Genomic DNA, 23450 nt, shown 5'->3' with positions numbered 1-23450 from the left:
GCAGCGCCAGCCCGCCTCTATCCCTCCCTCGCTCCAGGAAAACCCTCTTCACTCTCGGAGTCCCATGTGCCCACACAAAGCTCAAAATACCGCTAGTCACCCTCCTAAAGAAGGCCCTGGGGATGAAGATGGGCAGGCACTGAAACAGGAACAAGAACCTTGGAAGCACCGTCATTTTGATGGACTGCACCCTCCCCGCCAACGACCATGGCAGCATGTCCCACCTCTTGAACTCCTCCTCCATCTAATCCACAAGCCTGGTGAAATTATGCTTGTGAAGAGTCCCCCAGTCCCTGGCCACCTGCACCCCCAGGTACCTAACACTCTCCCCTACCCTCCTAAGCGGGAGCCGACCAATTCCTTCCTCCTGGTCTCCAGGGTGCACCACAAACACCTCACTCTTGCCTAGATTTAGTTTATAGCCTGAAAAGGTCCCAAACTCAGCTAGCAGCTCCATCACCCCCGGCATCCCTCCCACCGGGTCCGCCACATACAGTAACAGGTCATCGGCATACAACGACACCCCATGTTCCTCCCCACCTCGCACCAAACCTCTCCACCTCCCTCAACGCCATCGCCAACAGCTCGATTGCCAATGCAAACAACAAGGGGGACAGGGGGCAACCCTACCTGGTCCCTCGGTAAAGCCGGAAGTACTCCGACCTCCTCCCATTCATGGCTACACACGCCATCGGGGCCTCATATAGCAGCCTCACCCATCTAATAAACCCTTCACCAAATCCAAACCTCCCCAACACCTCCCATAAGTACCCCCACTCCACTCTATCGAAGGCCTTCTCCGCATCCAGCGCCACCACTATCTCAGCCTCTCCCTCAATCGCCGGCATCATGATGACATTCAACAAACTCCGCACATTCGTGTTCAGCTGCCTTCCCTTCACAAAACCTGTCTGGTTGTCGTGTACAACCCCTGGCACACAGTCCTCTATCCTGGTGGCCAGGATTTTTGCCAGCACCTTGGCATCCACATTGAGGAGAGATATGGGCCTGTATGAACCACACTCCTGGGGGTCCTTGTCCCTCTTTAAGATTAACAAAATCAGCGCCGGCGACATCGTCGGGGGCAAAGTCCCCCCTTCCCACGCTTCATTAAATGTCCGCACCAGCAAGGGGCCCACTAGGTCCACAAACTTTTTATAAAATTCCACCGGGAACCCATCCGGCCCCGGCGCCTTCCCTAACTGCATCTGCCCGATCCCCTTAACTAGCTCCTCCAGCCCAATCGGCGCCCCCAACCCCGCCACCTGCTCCTCCTGCACCTTCGGAAAAGATAGCCCGTCGAGGAACCTCTATATTCCCCTCCTCTCCACCGTTGGCTCTGACCGGTAGTTCCCTGTAAAAGTCCTTGAAGACCTCATTCACCTCTACCCCCTTCCGCACCACATTCCCACTCTCATCTCTCACTCCAGCAATTTCCTTAGCCGCATCCCGCTTGCAGAGCTGATGAGCCAGCATCCTACTCGCCTTTTCACCATGTTCATACACTGCCCCTTGTGCCTTCCTCCACTGTGCCTCCGTCTTTCTAGTGGTCAGCAAATCAAATTTAGCCTGTAGGCTGCGCCTCTCCCCCAACACTCCCTCCTCTGGTGCCTCCGTGTACCTCCTATTTACCTCCAGCATCTTTCCCACCAGTCTATCCCTCTCACTCCTCTCCCTCTGTGCCCGGATGGATATCAGCTCCCCACGAATCACTGCCTTCAGGACTTCCCAGACCATCCCCACCTGGACCTCCCCCAAATCATTCACCTCGAGGTACCCCTCAATACTTGCCCGGACCCTCCTACACACCTCCTCCTCCGCCAACAACCCCACATCCAACCACCACAACGGGTGCTGGTCCCGCACCTCCCCCATCTCCAACTCCATCCAATGCAGAGTGTGGTCGGAGATTGCAATGGCTGAATATTCGGCCTCCTCCACTCTCAGAATCAGTCCCCTACTCACCACAAAGAGGTCTATCCGAGAATAAACCCTATGTACGTGGGAGAAGAAAGAGTACTCTCGTGCCCTCGGCCTCACAAACCTCCATGGATCCACCCCTCCCATCTGGTCCATAAACCCTCTCAGTACCTTGGCCGCCGCCGGCCTCCTACCCGTCCTTGAACTGGACCGATTCAGTGAAGGATCCAACACTGTATTGAAGTCCCCCCCCCCATAATCAGACCTCCCGCCTCTAGATCCGGGACCCGTCCCAGCATACGCCTCATAAAGCCCGCATCGTCCCAATTTGGGGCATACACACTAGCCAGTACCACCTTCTCTCCTTGTAGCCTGCCCCTAACCATAACATACCTACCCCCCTTATCCGCCACCACCTCAGATGCCTCAAACGACACATTTTTCCCCACCAGAATCGCCACTCCCCGGCTCTTCACATCCAACCCAGAGTGGAAAACCTGCCCCACCCACCCCTTCCTCAGACAGACCTGGTCCGCCACCTTCAGGTGGGTCTCCTGAAGCATTGCCACATCTGCATTTAGCCCCCTCAGATGAGCAAGTACCCTCAACCGTTTCACCGGCCCATTCAATCCTCTCGCATTCCAGGTGACCAACCCGATCAGAGGGCGTCCCGCCCCCCCCCCCCCTCCCCCTCCCCCGTCGACTAGCCATAGCCCGTCGACTGCCCGCCCCAGGCCAGCACCCCCCGCCCGACCCAGTCCCCACAGCGACAACACCTCACCTCTGTCCCCCCCTGGCCCACACCAGCTCCTTCCCGACCCTGTCAGCAGCAACCCGGTATTCCCCTTTCCCCCCCCCCCAGGCTAGGAACCCTCCTAGCCGCGAACCGTCCTCCATTGTACTTCCGTGGGTCAGCTTACTTATGCTGACCCCGGAAACTCCCGCCAAAAACCCGACCCCTCCCAAAGTGGGATCATCCCCCATCCTGTCCCTCCTCCAGGCACCGCTCCAGCGCGGGGAAGAACCAGTTAAGGCCCCGCCCCCCGTCATCGTCTCCACCCCCAGCTCCGCAACGCGGGAAACCAGAGGAAAGCCCGCGCTTTCGCACTGCTCCACCACGCCCTTCTGACGCAGCTCCCAAATACCAGCCCCACCCCATACCCCCCAACCCCATACAGAATACAACATACCACCAACCCCACCCCCACAAAATACAAAACTCAAACAATGCCCCCCAACAAAAAACAGAACAACACCCCAATAAATAACCATATCAAAATTACAAAAGTACAGAAAAAGAGAACACAGCAACAGCAGAAACCAGCAATAAAGCATTACAACCGACCCCGCAACCCCTAGTTCGAGTCCAGTTTCTCCGTCCACACGAAGGCCCACGCCTCCTCCGGGGAATCAAAATAATAATGCCGGTTCAAATAAGTTGCGCGCAGGCTGCAACATTCCAAACTTTATCTTCTTCTTGTAGAGCACCTCTTTCGTCCGATTAAACCCGGACCGCCGCTTAGCCACCTCCGCACTCCAATCCTGGTAGATCCGTACTACCCCATTCTCCCAATTGCTGCTCTTCACCTTCTTGGCCCAGCGCAGCACACACTCCCGATCACTGAACCGGTGGAACCTCACCAGCACCGCACGTGGGGGTTCGTTCTCCTTAGGCCTCCTGGCCAGTACTCTGTGGGCTCCCTCCAGCTCCAGGGGCAGATGGAAAGATCCTGCCCCCACTAGCGAGTTCAGCATCCTGGCCACGTAGGTCGTCAGATCCGACCCCTCCAGCCCCCCCGCAAGGCCCAAGATCCTCAGATTTTTCCGCCTCATGCGGTGATCAAGCTCCTCGAAGCGGTCTTGCCACTTCTTGTGGAGTGCCTCGTGCCCCTCCACCTTACTCACGAGGGCCACGGCCTCCTCCTCTCGTTCAGTGGCCTGCGCCTGCAACACCTGGATGGCAGCACCCTGGGTTGTCTGAATCTCCGAGAGCTTTTTATTCGTTTCCTGCAGAGAGCTCAGCACCTCCGCCTTGAAATCTGCAAAACAGCGCAGGAGAGCAGCTTGCTGCTCCTGGGCCCACTGCTTCCACTCCTCTGGTGCTCTGCCGACCGCCATCTTGGAATCCTTCCCCCGTTTTTTCTGGGGAGCTGCTGCTGTTTTTTCCCCCTTTCCACTCCGAGTTCGAGTCATGAAATGCGGAGAAAGTCGATCAGCACACCTTCTCTAACCGGGAGACGTCGAAAAAATTCCGTTTTGGGCTCTAAAAAGAGCCGAAAAGTCCGTTTGAATCGGGAGCTCCCAAATGTGCGACTTCCTATGTCATTGCCGCCACGGGAAGTCCTTTCATTGTCACTTAATCAAAACCATGGAATTTCCTTGCTAACAGCACTGCAGGTGTACCCACACCACATGGACTACAACAATTCAAGATGTCAGCTCACCACCACCATCAAGATCAATTAGGGATAGGTGATAAACATCTCAAAATGTTTACTTCCTCAGTCACTAGATGTCACTGTAGCACCTATTAGAAAGGTTGCCAGCTTGGTTACAGTACATTTCTTGTTTGAATTTAGAATGTTTTTCTCTCAATTCTAATTACAATATTAAAAGATTGAATTTCATGTGCATTCTCCAGTTGTCCACTGTAACTTTGACAGTGGACCCACAGAATCATCAGAAAAACAGCATTGACATAACTTGCATTTATATAAATTTCTGCTCATTAGAACATTACACAACACTGCGTATGAGCATAACATTAGAAACCGAGCTACGCAAGGACAAATGGTAAAATTGGTTCAAAGAAATAGGTTTTAAGGTGCATCTTAAAGGATGATAGGGATGGGGAGAAGTTTAAGGACGGTGTTCAGGGCCCAGACGTCAATAGGGGAGCAATGAAAATCAGTGATGCTCAAGAGGTCAGCACTGGAGGTGCTTGGAGATCTCGGGAGGATTGTACAACTGGAGGAGGTGCCAGTGCTAAGGTTAGAAGAAGCCATGGAGATTTGAAAATAAGGATGAGATCTTTAAAATTGAAGGGTTTTCAGGCTGGATAGCGAGCGCAGGGGTGAATGTGGGATGGGAATTGGTGCAGATTATAGTTTTGGATGATTTCAAAGTTCTTTAGTGTTGTAGATGGGAGGCTGGCTAAGGGAATATTGCTATCCCTAGCATTGACTAATGTGAAAGTTTGAATGAAGTTTCAGTAGCAGATAAGCTGAAGCTGGGCAGAATAATGAGATGTACTTTAGTTGGAAGTAAGTGGTGTGTGTGATGGAGTGGATATGTTGTCAGCTCATGGTCAGATATGACACCAAGCTTGCGAACAGTCTGGCTCGATGTCTTGACAGTTTCCAGACGGAGCCTGTGGCTAGAGACTGGACCTGGCAGCAGGGACCAAAGACAATAGCTTCAGTCTTCTCAATAATGAGTTGCAGAAAATTTCTGTGCATCCAGGACCAGATGTCAAACAAAGAATATGACAAAACAAAACGAGAAATGAGACCATGGAAATGTCAATCAGAGGGGTAATGAGTTAGAACTGAGTGCATGCGTGGAATCAGATATCTGGATAGACAAGAACGGAATCTGACAATTGTGGAATTCATTATCACAGCAAGTAGTTGATGCTAAAACTTTGAATATATCCAAGTGGCGGCTGGATATAGCACTTGGGGAGAATGGGATGAAAGGCTATGGGGAGAAAGCAGGATTAGGCTACTGAGTTGGATGATCAGCCATGATCGAGATGAATGGCGGAGCAGGCTCGAAGGGCCAAAAGGCCTCCTCCTGCTCCAATGTATCTATCTATGTTTGCCAGGCTTCTGGGACACAATCTGGTGAACACCACACAGCTGCTAATGCACATCAGGTGGAGGCATGAACCCCTGGCGATACAGCAGTCGGAGGGCTGTACAGGGTTACCTAGAGCTGATGGACACATTAGCTGCGGTCAGAACATTCAGAGGGAGATGTCAGCAATACTCCAGCAGGTCAATATCCGATTGGAGTCCGAGGGGCTATGGGTGCTGGAGATGGTCGCCGGCAATGCATGGCACCGAGGCCAACATTGCTCGGGTGGCAACCGCAGTGGACAGTCTGGTGCACAATGTCTGCACTATTAGTGGAGGTCTCCAAGACCATAAGACCATAACACATGGAAGCAGAACTAGGCCACACGGCCCATCAAGTTTGCTCCACCATTCAATTTTATTTTTCATAATTGTAATTCATATATTTCTCATCTCCATTCTCCTGCCTTCTTCCCATAACCCCTGATCCCTGCGTCGTGGAGTCGGTGGCTGCCATGGCTGAGGGTCTCAACAGAATGTGTGACTCATTGGGTGATGTTACTCAATATCAGGTTGATCTTTGAGGTTCTTTGGGTCATGTCCCATTCTCAGCTTATCCCAGTCTCAGGTGGGTATTGTGAGGTGCTGCAGAGCATGGCCTAATCAAGGAGGAGCATCGCCGAGGGCATTGATAAGATTGTGAGGGCATCGGGGAGCCATCAGGGCAGGCAGAGCGAAATGGTGCAGGGACAGCCGGGACTCTAACTAGCTGCCCCCGCCCCCCTACCCCCCACCATCCCAAAGTGAACCCCAGGGCAGCACGGTAGCACAGTGGCTAGCACTGTGGCTTCACCAGTTCGATTTCCCAGCTGGGTCACTGTCTGTGCTGAGTCTGCATGTTCTCCCCGTGTCTGCGTGGGTTTTCTCTGGGTGCTCCGGCTTTCTCCCACAGTCCAAAGACGTGCAGGCTAGGTGGATTGGCCATGCTAAATTGCACTTGGTATCCAAAATGATTAGGAGGGGTTATTGGGTTACGGGGATAGGGTGGAAGTGAGGGCTTAAGTGGCTCGGTGCAGACTCGATGGGCCGAATGTCCTCCTTCTGCACTATGTTCTATGCTCTATGGGCGCCGACAGGAAGAGGGGATGCTGGGTGGCAACCCAGACCTGTCCAATGGAGTGATGACAGTGGCTACCAGATCCCATATGTTCCACCCCTCTGACGAAGCAGTGTCTCACAGTCAACATCCAGAACAGGGCAGCACGGCTGTGCATGTGCCAACGAAGACACTCGCCAGGGGCATTGAAGGCCAAAGGATGTGGTGAGCAGCTGGCTGCTTCCACCTTAGATGTGCATCCTAGGGACACAACGAGATGTAGCGGTAGAGGTAAGGCGGCCAAACACATGGAGGATCACTGGGGGAGGGGGATGGAGGGTGGCACCATCGGGAGAGTGGGGAATTGTATCACACATTAAACACCCACCCTTGTGCACAACCAGTATGTTGCTTCTTGTCACTTTCCCGTTAATTGTATGGAAATAGGGCTCAAGTGGTGATGATTTCACCAATGGGAGCTGGCCGGTTGCATCGCAAACTGTTTGGCACCTGGCACGGTTCCCGTGTTCGGCCTCTCCCCCTATATACCGACCTCACTTCGCCCGAACGAGAGCGCAACGAGGTCGGAGAATTGCACCCTTCATCTTGATCCAACAGCAGATTTTAAAGTGGCAATGATACCACCTGGTAATCAAATTACCAATCATTAAAACTATCCATCACGACTTAAAAATCCCGACGATCCCCCCCCCCCCCCCCCCCCCCCCCCCCCCCACTTTAGTTTTCTCAACATCATAAGGAACAAGTTCCACTTTTTCAGGACTTCCATAATTATAACTTTCATTCTTGTTGTTTGTGAATCTTCAGCATAACCATTTTCAATATTCTGATACTTTATAGAATGCCCAGAACGTAACCCCGTGTGGTCAATCAAACCAATGTCTTTATAAGGGAATATTCCTGGTCACTCGGTCCATTCTCCCTAAAGGAGCGTTTGCAATACAGGAACAATGTCTAATTTCCCATCTGTTCGTTTTCACAATTTGTCCCAGCTACTGAATGGCAACTTTAGCTGGGTCTTAACTTTAACAGAGATAATTTGAAGGGCCCTATCGTCGTAGGTCAGTGAATTTTTAAACGTACTTTGAATTATGCTCTGTTTACTTGAGATTGGGCAAAGTTTGAAATTCTTGAAACTCAAAAGTTATGAATAGTGAGGAAGACAGTAACTGACATTGGGAGGATATAGACAGAATAGTGAAATGGTTATACACATAGCAGATGAAATATAACACCGAAGTAAGAAGTGATATGTTTAGGTAGGAAGAATAAGAGGCAATGCAAATCAATTGCATAATTTGAAAGGGGTTGCAGGAATAGAAAGACCTGTGGGCATGTTAACAGATATTTAATGGCAACAAGGCAAGTTGAGGAGGATGTTAACCTTGGGTTTATTAAAAAAGAGCACAATAACAAGGAAGTTATGCCAAAGCTTTCTAAAAACACTCATTAGGCCTCCACTTGAAGCGTGGTGTTAAATTCTAGATACCATACATTAGAATGGATGGAAGAGCTCATGCTTAACTCGAATAATACCAGCTTGAAAGACTTCAGTTATGTGGAGATGCTGGAGTTGTATTCCTTAAGGGGAGAGAAGATGGAGAAGAGAAGATTTGTTAGAGGTGTTTAAAATTTAGTTCAAAAAGTTTAATGGGAACTTGAAAGGAAAACGGTTCCCAGTGGCAGAAGGGAGAGGAACTAAAGATACCAATGGTGATAAGGAAAAATAAATATGTAAGGAGTTGATTTGACTGGAATGCATTGCATGACAGGGTGTTGGAAGCAAATTCAATACTTACTTTCAGAATGGATCTGATAAATAATTGAAGGAATAAAACAAATTAAAGGTTACGGGGAAACAGCAGACATGTGGAACTAATAGTTCCAAAGCAGTACCACAAAAAATGATGGGCTGAATTATCTCCTTTTTTTTTGTTTCATTCTATGATTCTCACAATTGCTGATAAGCCCATGTTTTTAACATTTGCGCAAGGTTACTGAAAAGGAGAACTAACTTCTTTCCCTAACTAAAATAAGGATCAATAATATATAATTAATGCAGGATATCATTTATGTATTTCAAATTTTATTTCCATTACTATTGTTCCTGGTTAATACAAAAATTGTAAATAAATTATTACAGTTGCAAAAGTGAACAACACGGAGAAGAAAATACATAAAACTAAATTTTACTGATAAGCAAATTCATTCATATGAGAAGTTATGGCAATGCATGACTAATAAAGCCATGACCACCGACTTGATCCACATTTGCGGAATACATTGGCAAATCCAATTATTATCCAATTATTACCCTTCCCTCGAATCTTCCATCTTAGTATTTTAAAAGAAAAGCATTTTTAAAAATATACACATTGAAGGTAAAATAACAAAATCACATTACTTACACAAGATACATGTAATTTATATAGGAGTTAACAAAATGGCACACAATGTGGATGGCATCTCTCTTTATACATACTTTCCAAGAGGTAGAAATTTAGAGTGTTAAGGTGAATCAACACTTTAGAAGAGCACAATATCTTGTTCCCTCTATTGCCATTATCCCTAATGTTTTGCATACTTACATGTAGTCAACATGCCACATTTTCAGGTCAGTTACGATTGTGTCATATTCAGACATTTCTAAATGGAATTTCTAATTTTAAAAAAATTAATGCATTCTTCAAAAAAATTGCTTGCCCTGAATGTTTGAACAAGAATATTTGTTTCACCCTATGTTATTTTAGAGTAGAGAAACAACCGAGTATTAGAAGTCACACTGGAAATTAAAACAACCTGAAAAAATGTCAAAGAAAAAAAAATTGGAAATTTTGTGTGCAGTTGAGAAAATTCATGGCACTGAATTGGAGCTAACTTAGTCACCATTGTGAAACAATATAGATCTGGTAAAACAAAAATAAGTGAATATCTTTTGATTACTATGTTAACAACACATTGATAAGGCATTATACATTTGACTTGGATATGGCATTATATATTTGATTTGGATGTGCATTATACATTTGACTTAATAGCGTAAACAAAGTCTGGAGTACTGCGTGCGAATCACAATACATTCGGGTTTAATTACTGCTGGTAGAATATTCCATTACGTTTTAATATTTCAACAACATTATTATGAACCAACTCTTTTCAGATATGCTAATCAGCAATTTTGCATACAATATAATAATAATCTTTATTGTCACAAGTAGGCTTACATTAACACTGCAATTAAGTTACTGTGAAAGGCCCCTAGTTGCCACATTCCAGCACCTGTTCGGGAGTACAGAGGGAGAATTCAGAATGTCCAAATTACCTAACAAAGTCTTTCGCGACTTGTGGGAGGAAATCGGAGCACCTGGAGGAAACCCTCACAGACACGGGGAGAATGTGCGGACTCCGCACAGACAGTGACCCAAGCCGGGAATCGAACCTGGGACCCTGGCGTTGTGTAGCGACATTGCTAACCACTGTGGTACCGTGCTGCAATTAGGTACCAAGACATATTTGGGACTACGGCACCATGCTATTGATTTAAAGAAATATTTCCAATACAAAATAAATTCATACTGCCTTTTAAAAAAAAATACAAGCATATTACATCCAAAGCAACACTGTAGTCAGGCTTAATGATGCATAACACAGTCATAACTGCTTAGAATAATCAGTGTAATTAAAATATTAAGGAGTCTTAAAAATTGGGAAACCTGTCCCATATTTCTTTCCGATGGAATGGATTATAAGTATTTCAAAGTGACTATCTACTGCATAGTGGTATCATGATCAACACACCATAAAATCATTCCACTTGCATAATGTTGTGAAAAAGTTAAACTTTAGGATAATAAGTCAACAAGTATTTTCACAAAAAATTTTGATTTTAAAATTGCATCCCTCCCCATGACAAAGTAGGTGATAACCAATTATAGTTAGAAACAATTAAGCTCTGGAAACTCGACAATTTTCTGGATCTGATGAAACTTGAGCAGGAAATGAAAAGTGATCCATCATCCCCATTTTCGAGAATATTACACAAAATATACATCATTACCATCACGTACATTACCCAATTAGGGGAAAAAACACAAATGCATAAAGAAATTATCTGACATTAAAATGAAACTAAATACAAAGTAACATTATCAGCAATGTTTATAAAGGACTATATTTTAAGCCTTATTGTAGTATTAAAAGTTACATAACTTTATGAAAAACTGACAAAATAATCAAACCATCCAAGGCCCATTAAGTCGCTGCATTGCGAAACCAGGCGAACTTGTGAAGAAAGATGGCATACTAAATTATTTGGCTTTGGCTAGAGCTCATAGAATTTCCAACCCAGAATCCGATGAGATTGACAGAAGTCATACAATTGTCTCTTTTGAGTTCCTTTTCATTGGATGCAGACCAAGAAGTGATTGTTGAGAAGATGATACACCCGGTGGCTTTGGGATAAGCACTATTACTCTTTGATTGGTTCGACGCCACTCATTGTATAATCGACAGTGATAACGGAATGAAACCTGGTGGGTTTAAAATAAATTCAGCATGAATAAATTTCCCTCGTATCCCCATGACACAAATAGCAAAAAAAGCTAAACCGGAATCTCCTAGGCCAGAAAGTGTTAGACAAAATTAAAACATTCATTCCTAGTTTAGTCAAGGAAATGGTTACTATGAACCAACTTATTGCCACTAAATGCCATCAGCTTACTTAACATACAATACAGCATTTTCAAGAAATGGCAAAAAATGTTCATCAGTTTATGACTAGATTGAAACTGAGATATTTCAACTAAAATCATGATTGAAAACTAAAACAGGAGGAAGAATATTGAATTAAAATGATCACATTTTAAGAGTGCTTCCCTCATTTAAAAAAAAAAATCACTGCTTGCATTTTCTTCCCACTTTAAGGGTACACTTTGTCTTGGGGCGACATGGTAGTACAGTGGTTAGCACAGTTGCTTCACAGTTCCAGGGTCCCAGGTTCGATTCCCGGCTTGGGTCACTGTCTGTGCAGAGTCTGCATGTTCTCGCCGTGTCTGCGTGAGTTACCTCCAGGTGTTCTGGTTTCCTCCCACAGTCCAAAGATGTGCAGGTTAGATGGATTGGCCATGCTAAATTGCCCTCAGTGTCCAAAAAGTTTAGGTGGGATTACTGGGTTACAGGGATATGGTGGAGGTGTGGTCTTAGGTAGGGTGCTCTTTCTAACGGCCAGTGCAGACTCGACGGGCCGAATGGCCTCCTTCTGCACTGTAAATTCTATGATTCTATCTCCAGTCATGGCTATGGGATATTTTTAATCCCAGTGTTAGAACTGTTCTTGCTCCCCATCAATGCCCCAAAAACTCTGGCACCTCGCGGCAAGTTTCTGAGACAAGCCCAAATAAACTCTGACAACACCGCCAGCGTGTTCAGAATTTGGGGACAAGAACAAAGAACAAAACAACACAGGAACAGGCCCTGCGGCCCTCCAAGCCTGAGCCGATCACGTGTCCAATCTAGACCAACAGTCTGTATCCTTCTATACCCTGTCTGTTCATGTGCCTATCCGGATTAGTCTTAAAGGTCACTAACATATGGCCACCACCACCTTCTGTGTAAAAAGACTTGCCCCACACATCTCCACTGAACCAGTCCCCCCTCACCTTGAACTTGTGCCCCCTTGTAATTATAATTTCCGCCCTGGGAAAAAGCCTCAAAACTGTTCACCCCATCTATACCCCTAACAATTTTATAAACTTCTATCAGGTTGCCCCTCAGCCTCTGTATCTCTCGGGAGAACAGTCCCAGTTTATTCAATCTCCCCTCATAGCTAATACCCTCCATACCAGGCAACATCCTGGTAAACCTTTTCTATACTCTCTCCAAAGCCTCCACGTCCTTCTGATAGTGCGGTGACCAGAATTGGAGAAAGTATTCCAAATGTGGCCTAACCATTGTTCTATATAACTGTAACGTAATTTTGAGGTTTTATACTCGATGCCCCGTCCTATGAAGGCAAGCATACCATATACTTTCTTTACGACCATTTCCACCTAAACTGCCACTTTTAAGGATCTGTGGACCTACACGTGCAGATCTCTGTCTCTCTGCTCCTGATGGTTCTGCCATTTATTTTGTAGATCCCACCTGAATTGGATCTACCAAAATGTATCACCTCGCATTTCTCCAGGTTAAATTCCATCTGCCATATCTCTGCCTAATTTTGCAGCCTATCTATATCCTGTTGTATTCTCTGACAATCTTCATCACTATCTGCAACACCTGCAATCTTAGTGTCATTTGCAAACTTGCTGATTAGACGCGCTACATTTTCTTCCAAGTCATTTATATACATTAGAAAGAGCAAAGGCCCCAGTACTGATTCCTGTGGAACACCACGAGTTACAGACTTCCATTCGGAAAAACACCCTTCCACTGCTACCTTCTTCTATGGCTAAGCCAGTTCTGGATCCATCCAGCTAGTTCACCCCTGCCCCCATGTGATTTAATCTTTTGCACCAACCTGCCATGAGGGACCTTATCACTGCCATGTCTGACTTTTCACCTCGCCAGGTGAAACAGCTATATTTTTTAGTGGTAATCAATCCCGATTAGCCCTGACAAAAGGTCATACATTTGAAACATGAACTCTTATCATCCTCTTTTCTCAGATGCTGCCTGAGCTACTGTGTGTTTCCAACATTTTCGGTCTTTCAATTCAAGTTTCTGTCAGCATGTTGCTTTTTTGTACCAATATCTGGTGTTTGAAAACAGAAATCTGTCCCCCTTCACATCTCCATAGATTTGCATTTTGCTAATTCATTGCATTTCACATCTTGAAAGCACATGTGTGGGTGCATTAGAGAATGTATCAAATGCATCGCTTAATCCTGTTAAGGATGAGAGTACTATATTACATCACTGCCACAATTTACACCTAGAATGCTGGTATTAGTATTTCTAATCAAATGATAGCTTCAATATAGCTTCTATTAGGGGCATGTGGAGTGGTTCAGGAGAGAGAAAAATGGCAGGAAAAATGGCTGGAATTGCTATACCCAAATATTCTGGGAAAGTTTCATCGGTTTTCAATTTCATCAGTGTTCATATCACAAGTGAGAGGACGAAAACTCTAGACATCCCAGCAGTTTCCAGTTAAGGGGCTGGAAACAGAATTTCCTATGCAGGGTGTAATGAATTATAAAAGAGGAAGTGAAGGTAGCAGAAGGCTTGAAGGACCTAGAAATACAGATACAGCAAAAAACCTGCATCTATTCAGTGCCTTTTAAATAGGGAAACGTTCCAAGGTGCTTCAAAATCCCATAATCTGACAAAAATTGGAAATAACTTTGGATGGAATATTGGGATAGTTTCCTAATAGCTTTAAAGAGGTAGATTTTAAAAGATACATTTTAAGGAGGAAAACTGACAAGTTCAGGGTAGAAATTCGGCCCAAAAGGAGGAAAACATAGTTGTCAATGGTACGGTAAAGGGGATGTATAAGAGGCCAGAGTCGAAGGAATTGAACGTTCTTGGCGGGTTGCAGGGCTGGAGGAGGTTACAGAGCAAACGGGTGAGCAGTTGGCAGTGCTCAAGCCATGAAAGGGTTTGAACATGAGAATTTTAAAACCAAACAGTGACAAATCAGAAACGGAGGACAATGCACTTCAAAGTATCTTCTGCCATCAATTCCTTCCATCTTTTTAATCAAGGTTGTTTGCTGGTTGTGCTGGATTTTGAACAGATATTAAAGGGCTCGATCCACTGGCCGCCTTGCGCTCTGACTCGAGCGCGGTGCAGCCGGTGAATCCCAGGAGAGCCCCTCATGGACTTCCTGGACGTTTTCACTCAAGTCAGAATCCCGCTCACAAGTGGCGGGACCAAATGTTGCACGCCGAAGTCGGCTTTGAAACCAGCTTCGGTGAACTTACCCAGTATCCAGCGGCATCGCGGAATCTACTGGCCTCACCAGCGAGGCCTCAGCTGGGCGCTGTTCAGTCCTGGTACACACATACGTGGAACAGGCGGATGGCACCCAGAGGGTCTACCCGGCCATTGGAATCCCCTGGGTGGTCAAGGTGGCCCTCTGGCACACCCCCTGGAACGTGGGCACCTTAGCATTGCCACACTGGCACTGCCAAGGTACCCAAATGGCATTGCCAAACCAGCACCCACTCTTTGGGTACCAGTGCAAGGGTGTCCATGTGCCAGAGTGGCACTGCCAAGGGTCAGGGTCTGATGGGGGCGATGTCCATGAAAAGGAAGGTGGAGGGGCGGTTTGAAGAATAGAATGTGCAGGAGAGGTTATGGGCCTCTGTGAGGTTGAGGCGGTGACGGGTGGGGGTCCTGGAAGGGAGAGGGTGCTGCAAGGGTCTTTGGGGGGACCCATAGTGGGGTGTCCTCACTTGGAGGGTGTGGGTAGTGCCCATGTTTTTGGAGGGTGACATTGCCCATGGGTGGGGGACCCATAAGCTCACTTAGAGATTGGGGCAGCCTTTCAAAATGGCGGTCCAATCAGCTCCCCAGAGCTAAAAAGAAATTCGAAGTGTGGATTAAGTCAGTGAGAAACTCCCCAGGGCCCCAAAAAATTACTAAGCGTCATTGAATAGCAGTGGGGAACTCGCTGGCGAAACTCCCTGAAAAACCCACCACAAATGAACTTAGAAATTTTTCCAGAGAGTCGTGCCCCAAATCTCTCAAAACTCCCCTTTTCTGTGAATAGAACGAGCACAGAAAGGGGTGCAATGTTTCTCATTTTATGAGTAGTCTTCATAGAGACACATGAGGATTACAGTTGTAAGTAGAAGACAGTTTTGTTGGAGCAATGATTTTAAAAAGTTGTGACTGTCCATAAAAGGGTTCATTGGAAACTCTTGTCACTGCAACAATTAAGTGCTGAAGGAGATGGGCACATATACTGACTCATGGAAAATCTTTCCACAAAGCAGAACACAGTTGCTTCATTGCTGTTTATTTCAGCATATTTAAGTGATGAATATAAAATTGTTAGATCTATCATTATGTTCCAACTATAATACAAAGATTCGAGGCAAATGGCTTTTACAAGAAAAATATAATGCACACTTACTAGAGTCCAAAATAGATAAATAGTGAAGAGTGCAACAGTTAACGCAATGAGTCCAACTGCTTCGAGTCGGCTGCTGAAATGTAGATGGTCCACTGCACCTCGCAAACATAACCAGCCAGAGACTGTGGCTAGAGGGGTTATAAACAGGAAGCACACAATATCTCCAAACAAAGTCCGCTTCTCGTGTTGTGGGCCTGGATTTCTTAACCACTGGGTGGGGTGAGAAAGGGAAACAAAAGTTCAAAACATTTTTGATTTATTTCAGTTAAACATTTGTTTGCGTTCTCTTAAAAAAGATATGTTCAAAGTCATTCAAAGTCAAGTTTAGTCAAAGTCAAGGCAGGCCAGCAGCACGGTTCAGTTCCCGTACCAGCCTCCCCGAACAGGCACCAGAATGTGGCGACTAGGGGCTTTTCACAGTAACTTCATTTGAAGCCTACTTGTGACAATAAGCGATTTTCATTTCATTTCATTTTCAAGTTTCCTTTTCAGAATCCCTCAATTTTTATTTGTGTGTTCCTAATCTCAGTCCCATTCTACATAAAGACATCCAAGTTTCGAACTCAATTTCACATTTGTTATTAACCGTTTGAATATGATGCATTGAATTTGCATAGGATTTTACAGTAGTTATTTCAGGACACAAATATAGTTTAAGCAGCAGGAACGCTAGATAAATGAAAATGTTTTCCTGAGTAGGCACTAAAAAAAACTCCAGAATACTGCAATATCATACTGATGGTCACAGCTACCAAGCAAAACATCTCTATGGCACAATTTAAAAAACATTAGGAGTTCTATAAAGAGGAATAACGCGCATCTATTTATTTAATCTTTCTGAACTCAAGACATCTCAAAGTGCTTCACAACTAAAGAAAGATCAGGCAGACTCCTTAGATCTTCTTCAAAAAGTGCCAAATGATCTTTCCCATTCACTTGAAGGGCCAAACATAATCTCATTTTATCACATCCAACAAACATTACTTCTCAAGGTGCAGCACTCCCTCAGAACCTCACTGAAATGTCAGCCTAGATTATGTACTCAAGTCTAAAACAAGGAGATTGAGTCAGAAGGTCACATGTTTAGAAGCAAGAATACTACTCCTGAACTTAAACTGAAGAAGTTTATATACCTAGGCATTGTGGTTCCAGAAACACCACTGACCCTCTTCCACATTTGGCTAAATCTGAACTGGTCATATCTGTTATATGACGTGGGCAATTATAACTTGTGGGCTTTTGATTGGGCTTGCTTAGATCTTTAACACCAGGTTTTCTGAAAGTCATTCCCAAAATGACAGGAAGTGTAAGAAACATTTTTTGAAAGGGTCATAAAAGATGTACAATACTGACAGAAATGTAAAATTATTGAAAATCGAAGTTAAATAGCAGAGGCAGAAAACCAAATGAAGTGAAAATTGGAGCGCAGAGATGACAGGGCAAGTAAAATTTCCCCATAGACTTGAAAAACTTCCCTTTTTGAATATATATCCAATTTCCTTTTGAAAGTTGTATTGAATCTGTTTCTAACATCCTTTCAGGCAGTGCATTCTAGATTATAACAATTTACTGCATAAAATAATTTACACACAGGTTCTTTTGCCAATTGTCTTAAATCTGTCCTCTGATTACTAATTGTCCTGCCAGTGGAAACAATTTTTCCTATTTTACTCTCATCAATTCTCTTAATTTTGCACACCTCTATTAAATCTCGCCTCAACCTGCTCTGTAGGGAGAAGAGTCTCAGCGTGTGTTATTTCTGCAGATAACAGAAGTCCCTCATCCTTCATTACTCTCCCTCAATTCTACAAGATAATATTTTAGAAACAGACATCCCGTTTGGTTTTTCATAACATCAGTAATGCAAAAATTTAGGAACAGGCATCAAGTCTCCTGCCTGTAGAAACTATTTCTCCGAATCTACTCTGTCAAAATCCCATATAAATTTAACCTCCTTCTTTACTCCAAATGTTGAATCCTTACATTCTCAATCTTTCCATATAACTGACATTCCCTATCTACCTCCTCCAAGCCTGGAAATCCTTCCAAAAGGGCAATGGCCGGAATCAGCACAATACTTCACCAGAGACCTTTCTTGATTTTGATATTCCCAGTTTAAGCCAGAAGTCCCAAATATCTTTTTAGAACTGTTATAAAGGAATTCATTTAATCAAAAATAAACTTACATGCTGAAAGCCACCAAATGAGTTTTAAATGACTGAAACAGCATTCCAGTGACTTAAAACAGTAGTTTCTAAGGTGTCTTAACATTTGCATCACTGTACCTTGCAAATTTCAAAGCCTTTAAAACGTCTGAAAGAACCCTCTCACCCTAGAGGAATGTGACTGAATCACACAGTCACATCGGATCGATTCACAGAACTTCAGACAACAACTGGATGAGGAACAAGCCATTAGACTCTGCCTGAAAGGAAGCCTCGCTGCCATAATTTAATTAAGATGAAACCACAGACTTGGAATCTACTAATCATGACCATGTTTCAGCAACTGGTCAGTTTAAGAGAGAGAGAGAGGGAGAGGGTGCAAGAGGATGAGCAAGCAACATGTAACAAGCCAACTAACCTTCTTTTGCATTTAAGAAATTGCTCGTCTCCAGGCCACAGAACAGGTGCTAAAGAGACACCAAAACTCTATCCAGTCTGCAAACTTGAGTCCTGTCTGCTGTTTGACCATTCACATGCCGTCAGCATTCTAACAATGAACCACCAGCTGGTGACTCCATAATAACATACAGGAATCGTCCTTAAATTGTATCGATACAGAATCCAGAAGGGCTACTGGGCTTCGCCTGAAACCATCCAAGTCGCCGCTCTATTAGACACTTAATCTTTTATTGGACTCTTCTTTAAAAAAAACTGCTTAATTTACTTTTCCATTCTAACGTACGTGTGTATGTGGAAGAATATTTGAGTGTGTGTGTGCCTGGAAGTTAGAGCATTATTCATTTTCCATAGACTGGTTAAGTACAATCAAATTGTTTTTTATTGGTACAGTGGTTAGCACTGCTGTCTCAAACTCCAGGGATCCGTGTTCAATTCCGGCCTCGGGTGACTGTGTGGAGTTTGCATTTTTTCTCCGTGTCGGTGTGGGTTTCCTCCGGGTGCTCCAGTTTCTTCCCACAGTTCAAAGCTGTGCAGGTTAGGTGGATTGGCTATGCTAAATTTCCCCTTTGTTAAGTGGGGTTACGGGGATAGGATGGAGGCGTGGGCTTAAGTAGGGTGTTCATTCCAAGAGCCGGTGCAGACTCGATGGGCCGAATGGCCTCCATCTGCACTATAGGCATTCTATGATTCTATTCTATTTTTGAAAAATGTACAAGGAAATCTGTCCGTGTGCATCTTTTATAGCCACAGCACATAAACAGTTAAGTATTTATTGAATTGGCAAGCACATCTTTATTCAAAAATTTGTTGCAGTGAAATGAGAAGTGGGAAAAGAGGGGAATCATTCTACCCCTCCTTAACACTACTCCCGTCAATTTGCCCTCCCACCATCAAAGATTCCAGCATGCAAAATCCCCTCTCTCTGTTCTTGTAAACCCTTTAAAGCTGTGCCATTCTATTTAAAATAACTTTCTCCATTCTGTCTCCAAATCACTGATTTTTCTTTTTATCGAAATGAAGAGTTGGCAGAATTTTAGAAAATTCTTTCTGGACCAGTTTTCTAAATTGTCTAATGAAAGTTACAGTTGAACCTGACTCCAACATCCTTTCAGGCCGTATTTGTGATCACAACTTGCTGAATAAATTTCTTCTCAAAAGTGATGCTGGTCTCAGAACAAGCCCAATGCTGCTTTGGCCACAGAAATATGTTTGAATGCTTTCATGTTGTGCCACAGAAAGTTCCATGCAGTAACATGCATTCTGCTTTCTTACACATACTCATGATTATCACAAACCACACCCGGGGATAGAAATTTGCCCAATAAGTTTTGCTGTGTAATCTTCTACTCAATGCTCTCTTGATGCTGGCAAAGATTAGAAACATACTTGAACCGTGGTCAGGAATCCATATTTTAGCACTCGGTTCCAAAAGGTTTTGGCATCAGTTTTGCTCCCACGCAACTTTGAAACAATTGATCTAGAATGGAACTCGGCATTCGTTATAATAGATAAAGCCCAGAGCTTCAGTAATGTTGATATAGGCAGTAGCCACCAAGTGGGATTTGAATTTCGGCAACATTCTTTTATTTAGCTAACCAACTGGTTACAAATAACAAATTGAACAGCAGTGTTCTCATCAAGGGATTGAAATCATTCCAAAAAAAAATCTCCAGAATAAGATAGGGTCAGTTAATCAAATGTCCAAAACAAAACCCCCCCCAAAAAAATCAACCTCCTCACCCCAATTCACTCCTGCATATTCCTTTGAGCCAACATCAATAATATGGGGAGGGGGGGGGGGGGGGGGGGTTTATTCCATAGTTCTGACATGCCATTTTGCAACCTTTACAGCTGTGTAAATCCAGCTTAATTTGACATCATGGGCTTTATGCAATAGATTTGCAATATCCTAGTAGGTACAGAATTGCATGCTGCGCATGTTACACAATTCAGCACAAAAATATAAGTTCAACTAAATGATCTGGCAATACTTGGATTACAAGAGGAACGGCTGTACTTTGAAGATAAAGGCTATTGTGATGTAACTATTTCTCGTTAACCCAAATAGGAGCTTTAAAATTAGTAATCTTCAAAACAAATATTTTTAAGAATTTAAAACTCTCTTACTTTGAAGGTGCTGCAATGCTTGAAAACAAAAATATCGTAACTATTGTTTTACAACTTGGAAATATAATGTGACTTTATCTCTCCATTAAAAAAATACTATTAGTAACTTTTCCTTGATGCATCACAAATTATAAATTTTGAAAGTCTGAATTATCGTTAATTGATGAAACTGGATTTATTTGGCCAACGTACCGGCTAGGTCAAACATCCTTATTTTATGAAGACATGAGAATAGGCAATTAAAATGTAACTTTCTGCTTGACAGATAAACAGCCAAGCTAGACCAACTCAAGTTAAATTTAATAGTTTGAAGAATAGGGCGATCAGACTATAAAATATGACAAGAGGATTAAAATCAGTTGAATGTGAGGCTACTCGTACCCATTTTACATTGTTCTTACACGGATGGTGCTGTTCCGGATTTAGCCATTAAACAATCCCGTTTAGTTGCTTCACTTCCCCATAATCAAAAATTCTAAAGTATACAACATACTGCTTCAGCGCAAAATAGCAGAATTAACCCAAAATAAATGATGGTAAGAGTGCCTTGAACTCAATGTTGCTGTGTAATTTTGTGAAGTCCAGTTTGTACAGACTTATAATCAAGTAGTCTGCAGTCATTTATTGGCTAGATATGCTGTATTTCTTGATGTTCTTACTTTAAATTTCAATCTTGAAAGCATTTTCTCGGGAGTAGAACTGTTCAACTAGTTACTCTGCAGAAAATAGTGTGCATAGTGGACCCACATGTCTATTAAAATACACTGACAATTAATTCTATGGGAAACTCCTAAATTGTCCATTTCCAAGTATAGACTCATATTTCACATAAATTTGATGAGATTCTACCCATCATGCTTTTAAAAATGAGGTACAAAAAGCGGATTACCATCAACTCCTCTTGCTCCCATCTCTACTGTATTGGTTGATATGAGGCACTGTTTAACCTGGCAACATGAGCAACACCACCTGGAACAGTCAGCCTACAAGTTTATGGGATCTGAATACAGTATTGGCACATCCATAGTCATTAGCCCAGTTCACTTTAACAATAAGTAATTGCAATGAAGGGCAGCACGGTGGCGTAGTGGTTAGCACTGCTGCATCACGGCACCGAGGTCCCAGATTCGATCCTGGTTCTGGCTTACTATCCGTGTGAGTTTGCACATTGTCCTCGTATTTGCGTGGGTTTCGCTCCCACAACAAAGATGAGCAGAGTAGGTGGACCGGCCACGCTAAATTGCTCCTTAATTGGAGAAAATGAACTGGGTACTCTAAATTATTTTTAAAAAAGTAATTGCACTGAAAATACTGAGAATTATTATTATTTTTTATATATGGCCAAAGCCAGTAGCTCCCTCATTTAGAAAAAAAGACCAGGAAAAATGATAAGCAATTTTTGGTACTTTGCTAGGCATTACATTTGTAAAAAATATTATTGGTTTATTTTATTGAAGTAGTCCAGTGCTTTGTCCTCGTCATTTAAGATGGAATTTATGTTTTTCAATATTCTCTATCCCAGGCCAGGCATTATGTTGGCATGGAATCATCACGGCATTTTGAAAATAATTTTTTCACAAGTATTCAAAAGGACAAAGACTGGTCTCCCCTCCCCCCTATGCCAAATTTGTCACAATGTCCCTCAGTTAAACAGCATGATCACTTATGAAAGAATGATCATTTAGTCCATGATATTAAAGGCCTGCTTATACACCGGCCAAATAATTGGGCACATAAGTGCAGACTTTATGAAACCTGTGAAAGTGAGAATTGTTCCGATAATCTATTGATGCATTTCATTTATGCCTGCTGCAGAAGAGATGTTCTAGTCTTGGATGTTTTCATTCAAACTTGGAAAAAAAATTCTGAAACTAGAACTCTTAGCTAATGACAGAAATATTCCTGCCATCAAAAGTTCACAACTGAAATACATCACTCTATAACGTCCTTGTTTCTCATGAAATTCTACACTGTTTTTAAGCTAAAAGCCTTAACTTAAGATTTAAAAAGCAACTGATAGAAATTCCTATATTGTGATTCTCATACTCCCGATATTCCATCTATCCACCAGAAATGTTGCGCTTTTAGAATGCATTTCTAAAAAGGTAGAATAATGAACATCATCAAATAGCGAAATTAAATTGTATTATAAATTATTAAAATATTGACACTTTGATTTAGACTTCAATACAAGTTGTTTAAATTAACATGGGTTTCTTAGGTTATGAAAGATATTTTGCTCAGATCATTAAAACATTTTAAAAGTATTTTGATGTTTTTTTTCAAAACCAAGATAATTTAGTAAAATGGATAAATACTGTGGATGTCAAATGTTTTACCAATGCAAAATAGGGGAAGTTTAAAACTACTTTAAAATATATTTCAGATCCTGACTACCAAATTTACTTTTTATTTTTGTTGACTGTCTTTTGTGCCATTGGTCATCATGCTTTTGCCTTTTTAAATATATTTATGATCTACCCCATCTTTATTCCTTTGTATTTCCCCCTATCTATTGTTCCCTCGACTCATGCAGTCTTACTTTCGATTTAATTTATCAATTTTTGTTTCCTTTCATTATTTGTGCACTTCAATTTCTTTTCTGTTGGCTTCTTTCACACCCACATTGCCTGTGGGAAATTCAAAGAACAGAATCTATGGCATGAGACCACATAACCAGGAGATAGGGACAAAATAAAAGATACAGCATTATACATGTCAACTTCGAACTATAGAAAAGAGATGGTGCAGAAAGAGACCATTCAGCACATTATGTCTGCGCT

General features: G+C 43.4%; 1 protein-coding gene across 2 annotated transcripts in view; it reads right to left on the bottom strand.

The window, feature by feature from the left end:
* Nucleotides 1–8898: 8898 nt before the first annotated feature.
* Nucleotides 8899–23450, bottom strand: part of LOC119970404 (E3 ubiquitin-protein ligase MARCHF3) — a 103905-nt gene continuing 89353 nt past the window's right edge. For both annotated transcript variants that reach the window (XM_038804977.1, XM_038804976.1), the window contains 2 exons: nt 15917–16126; nt 8899–11363 (listed from right to left, as the gene is read on the bottom strand). In XM_038804977.1, the coding sequence (XP_038660905.1) occupies nt 11205–11363; nt 15917–16126 (369 nt within the window). In that variant the 3' untranslated portion in view covers nt 8899–11204. The remainder of the gene's footprint in view (nt 11364–15916; nt 16127–23450) is intronic.

Source organism: Scyliorhinus canicula, chromosome 8, assembly GCF_902713615.1.
Source record: "Scyliorhinus canicula chromosome 8, sScyCan1.1, whole genome shotgun sequence".
Lineage (NCBI taxonomy): Eukaryota > Metazoa > Chordata > Chondrichthyes > Carcharhiniformes > Scyliorhinidae > Scyliorhinus > Scyliorhinus canicula.
Note: the sequence above shows the minus strand (reverse complement) of the source record. Positions and strands in the feature narration are given on the sequence as shown.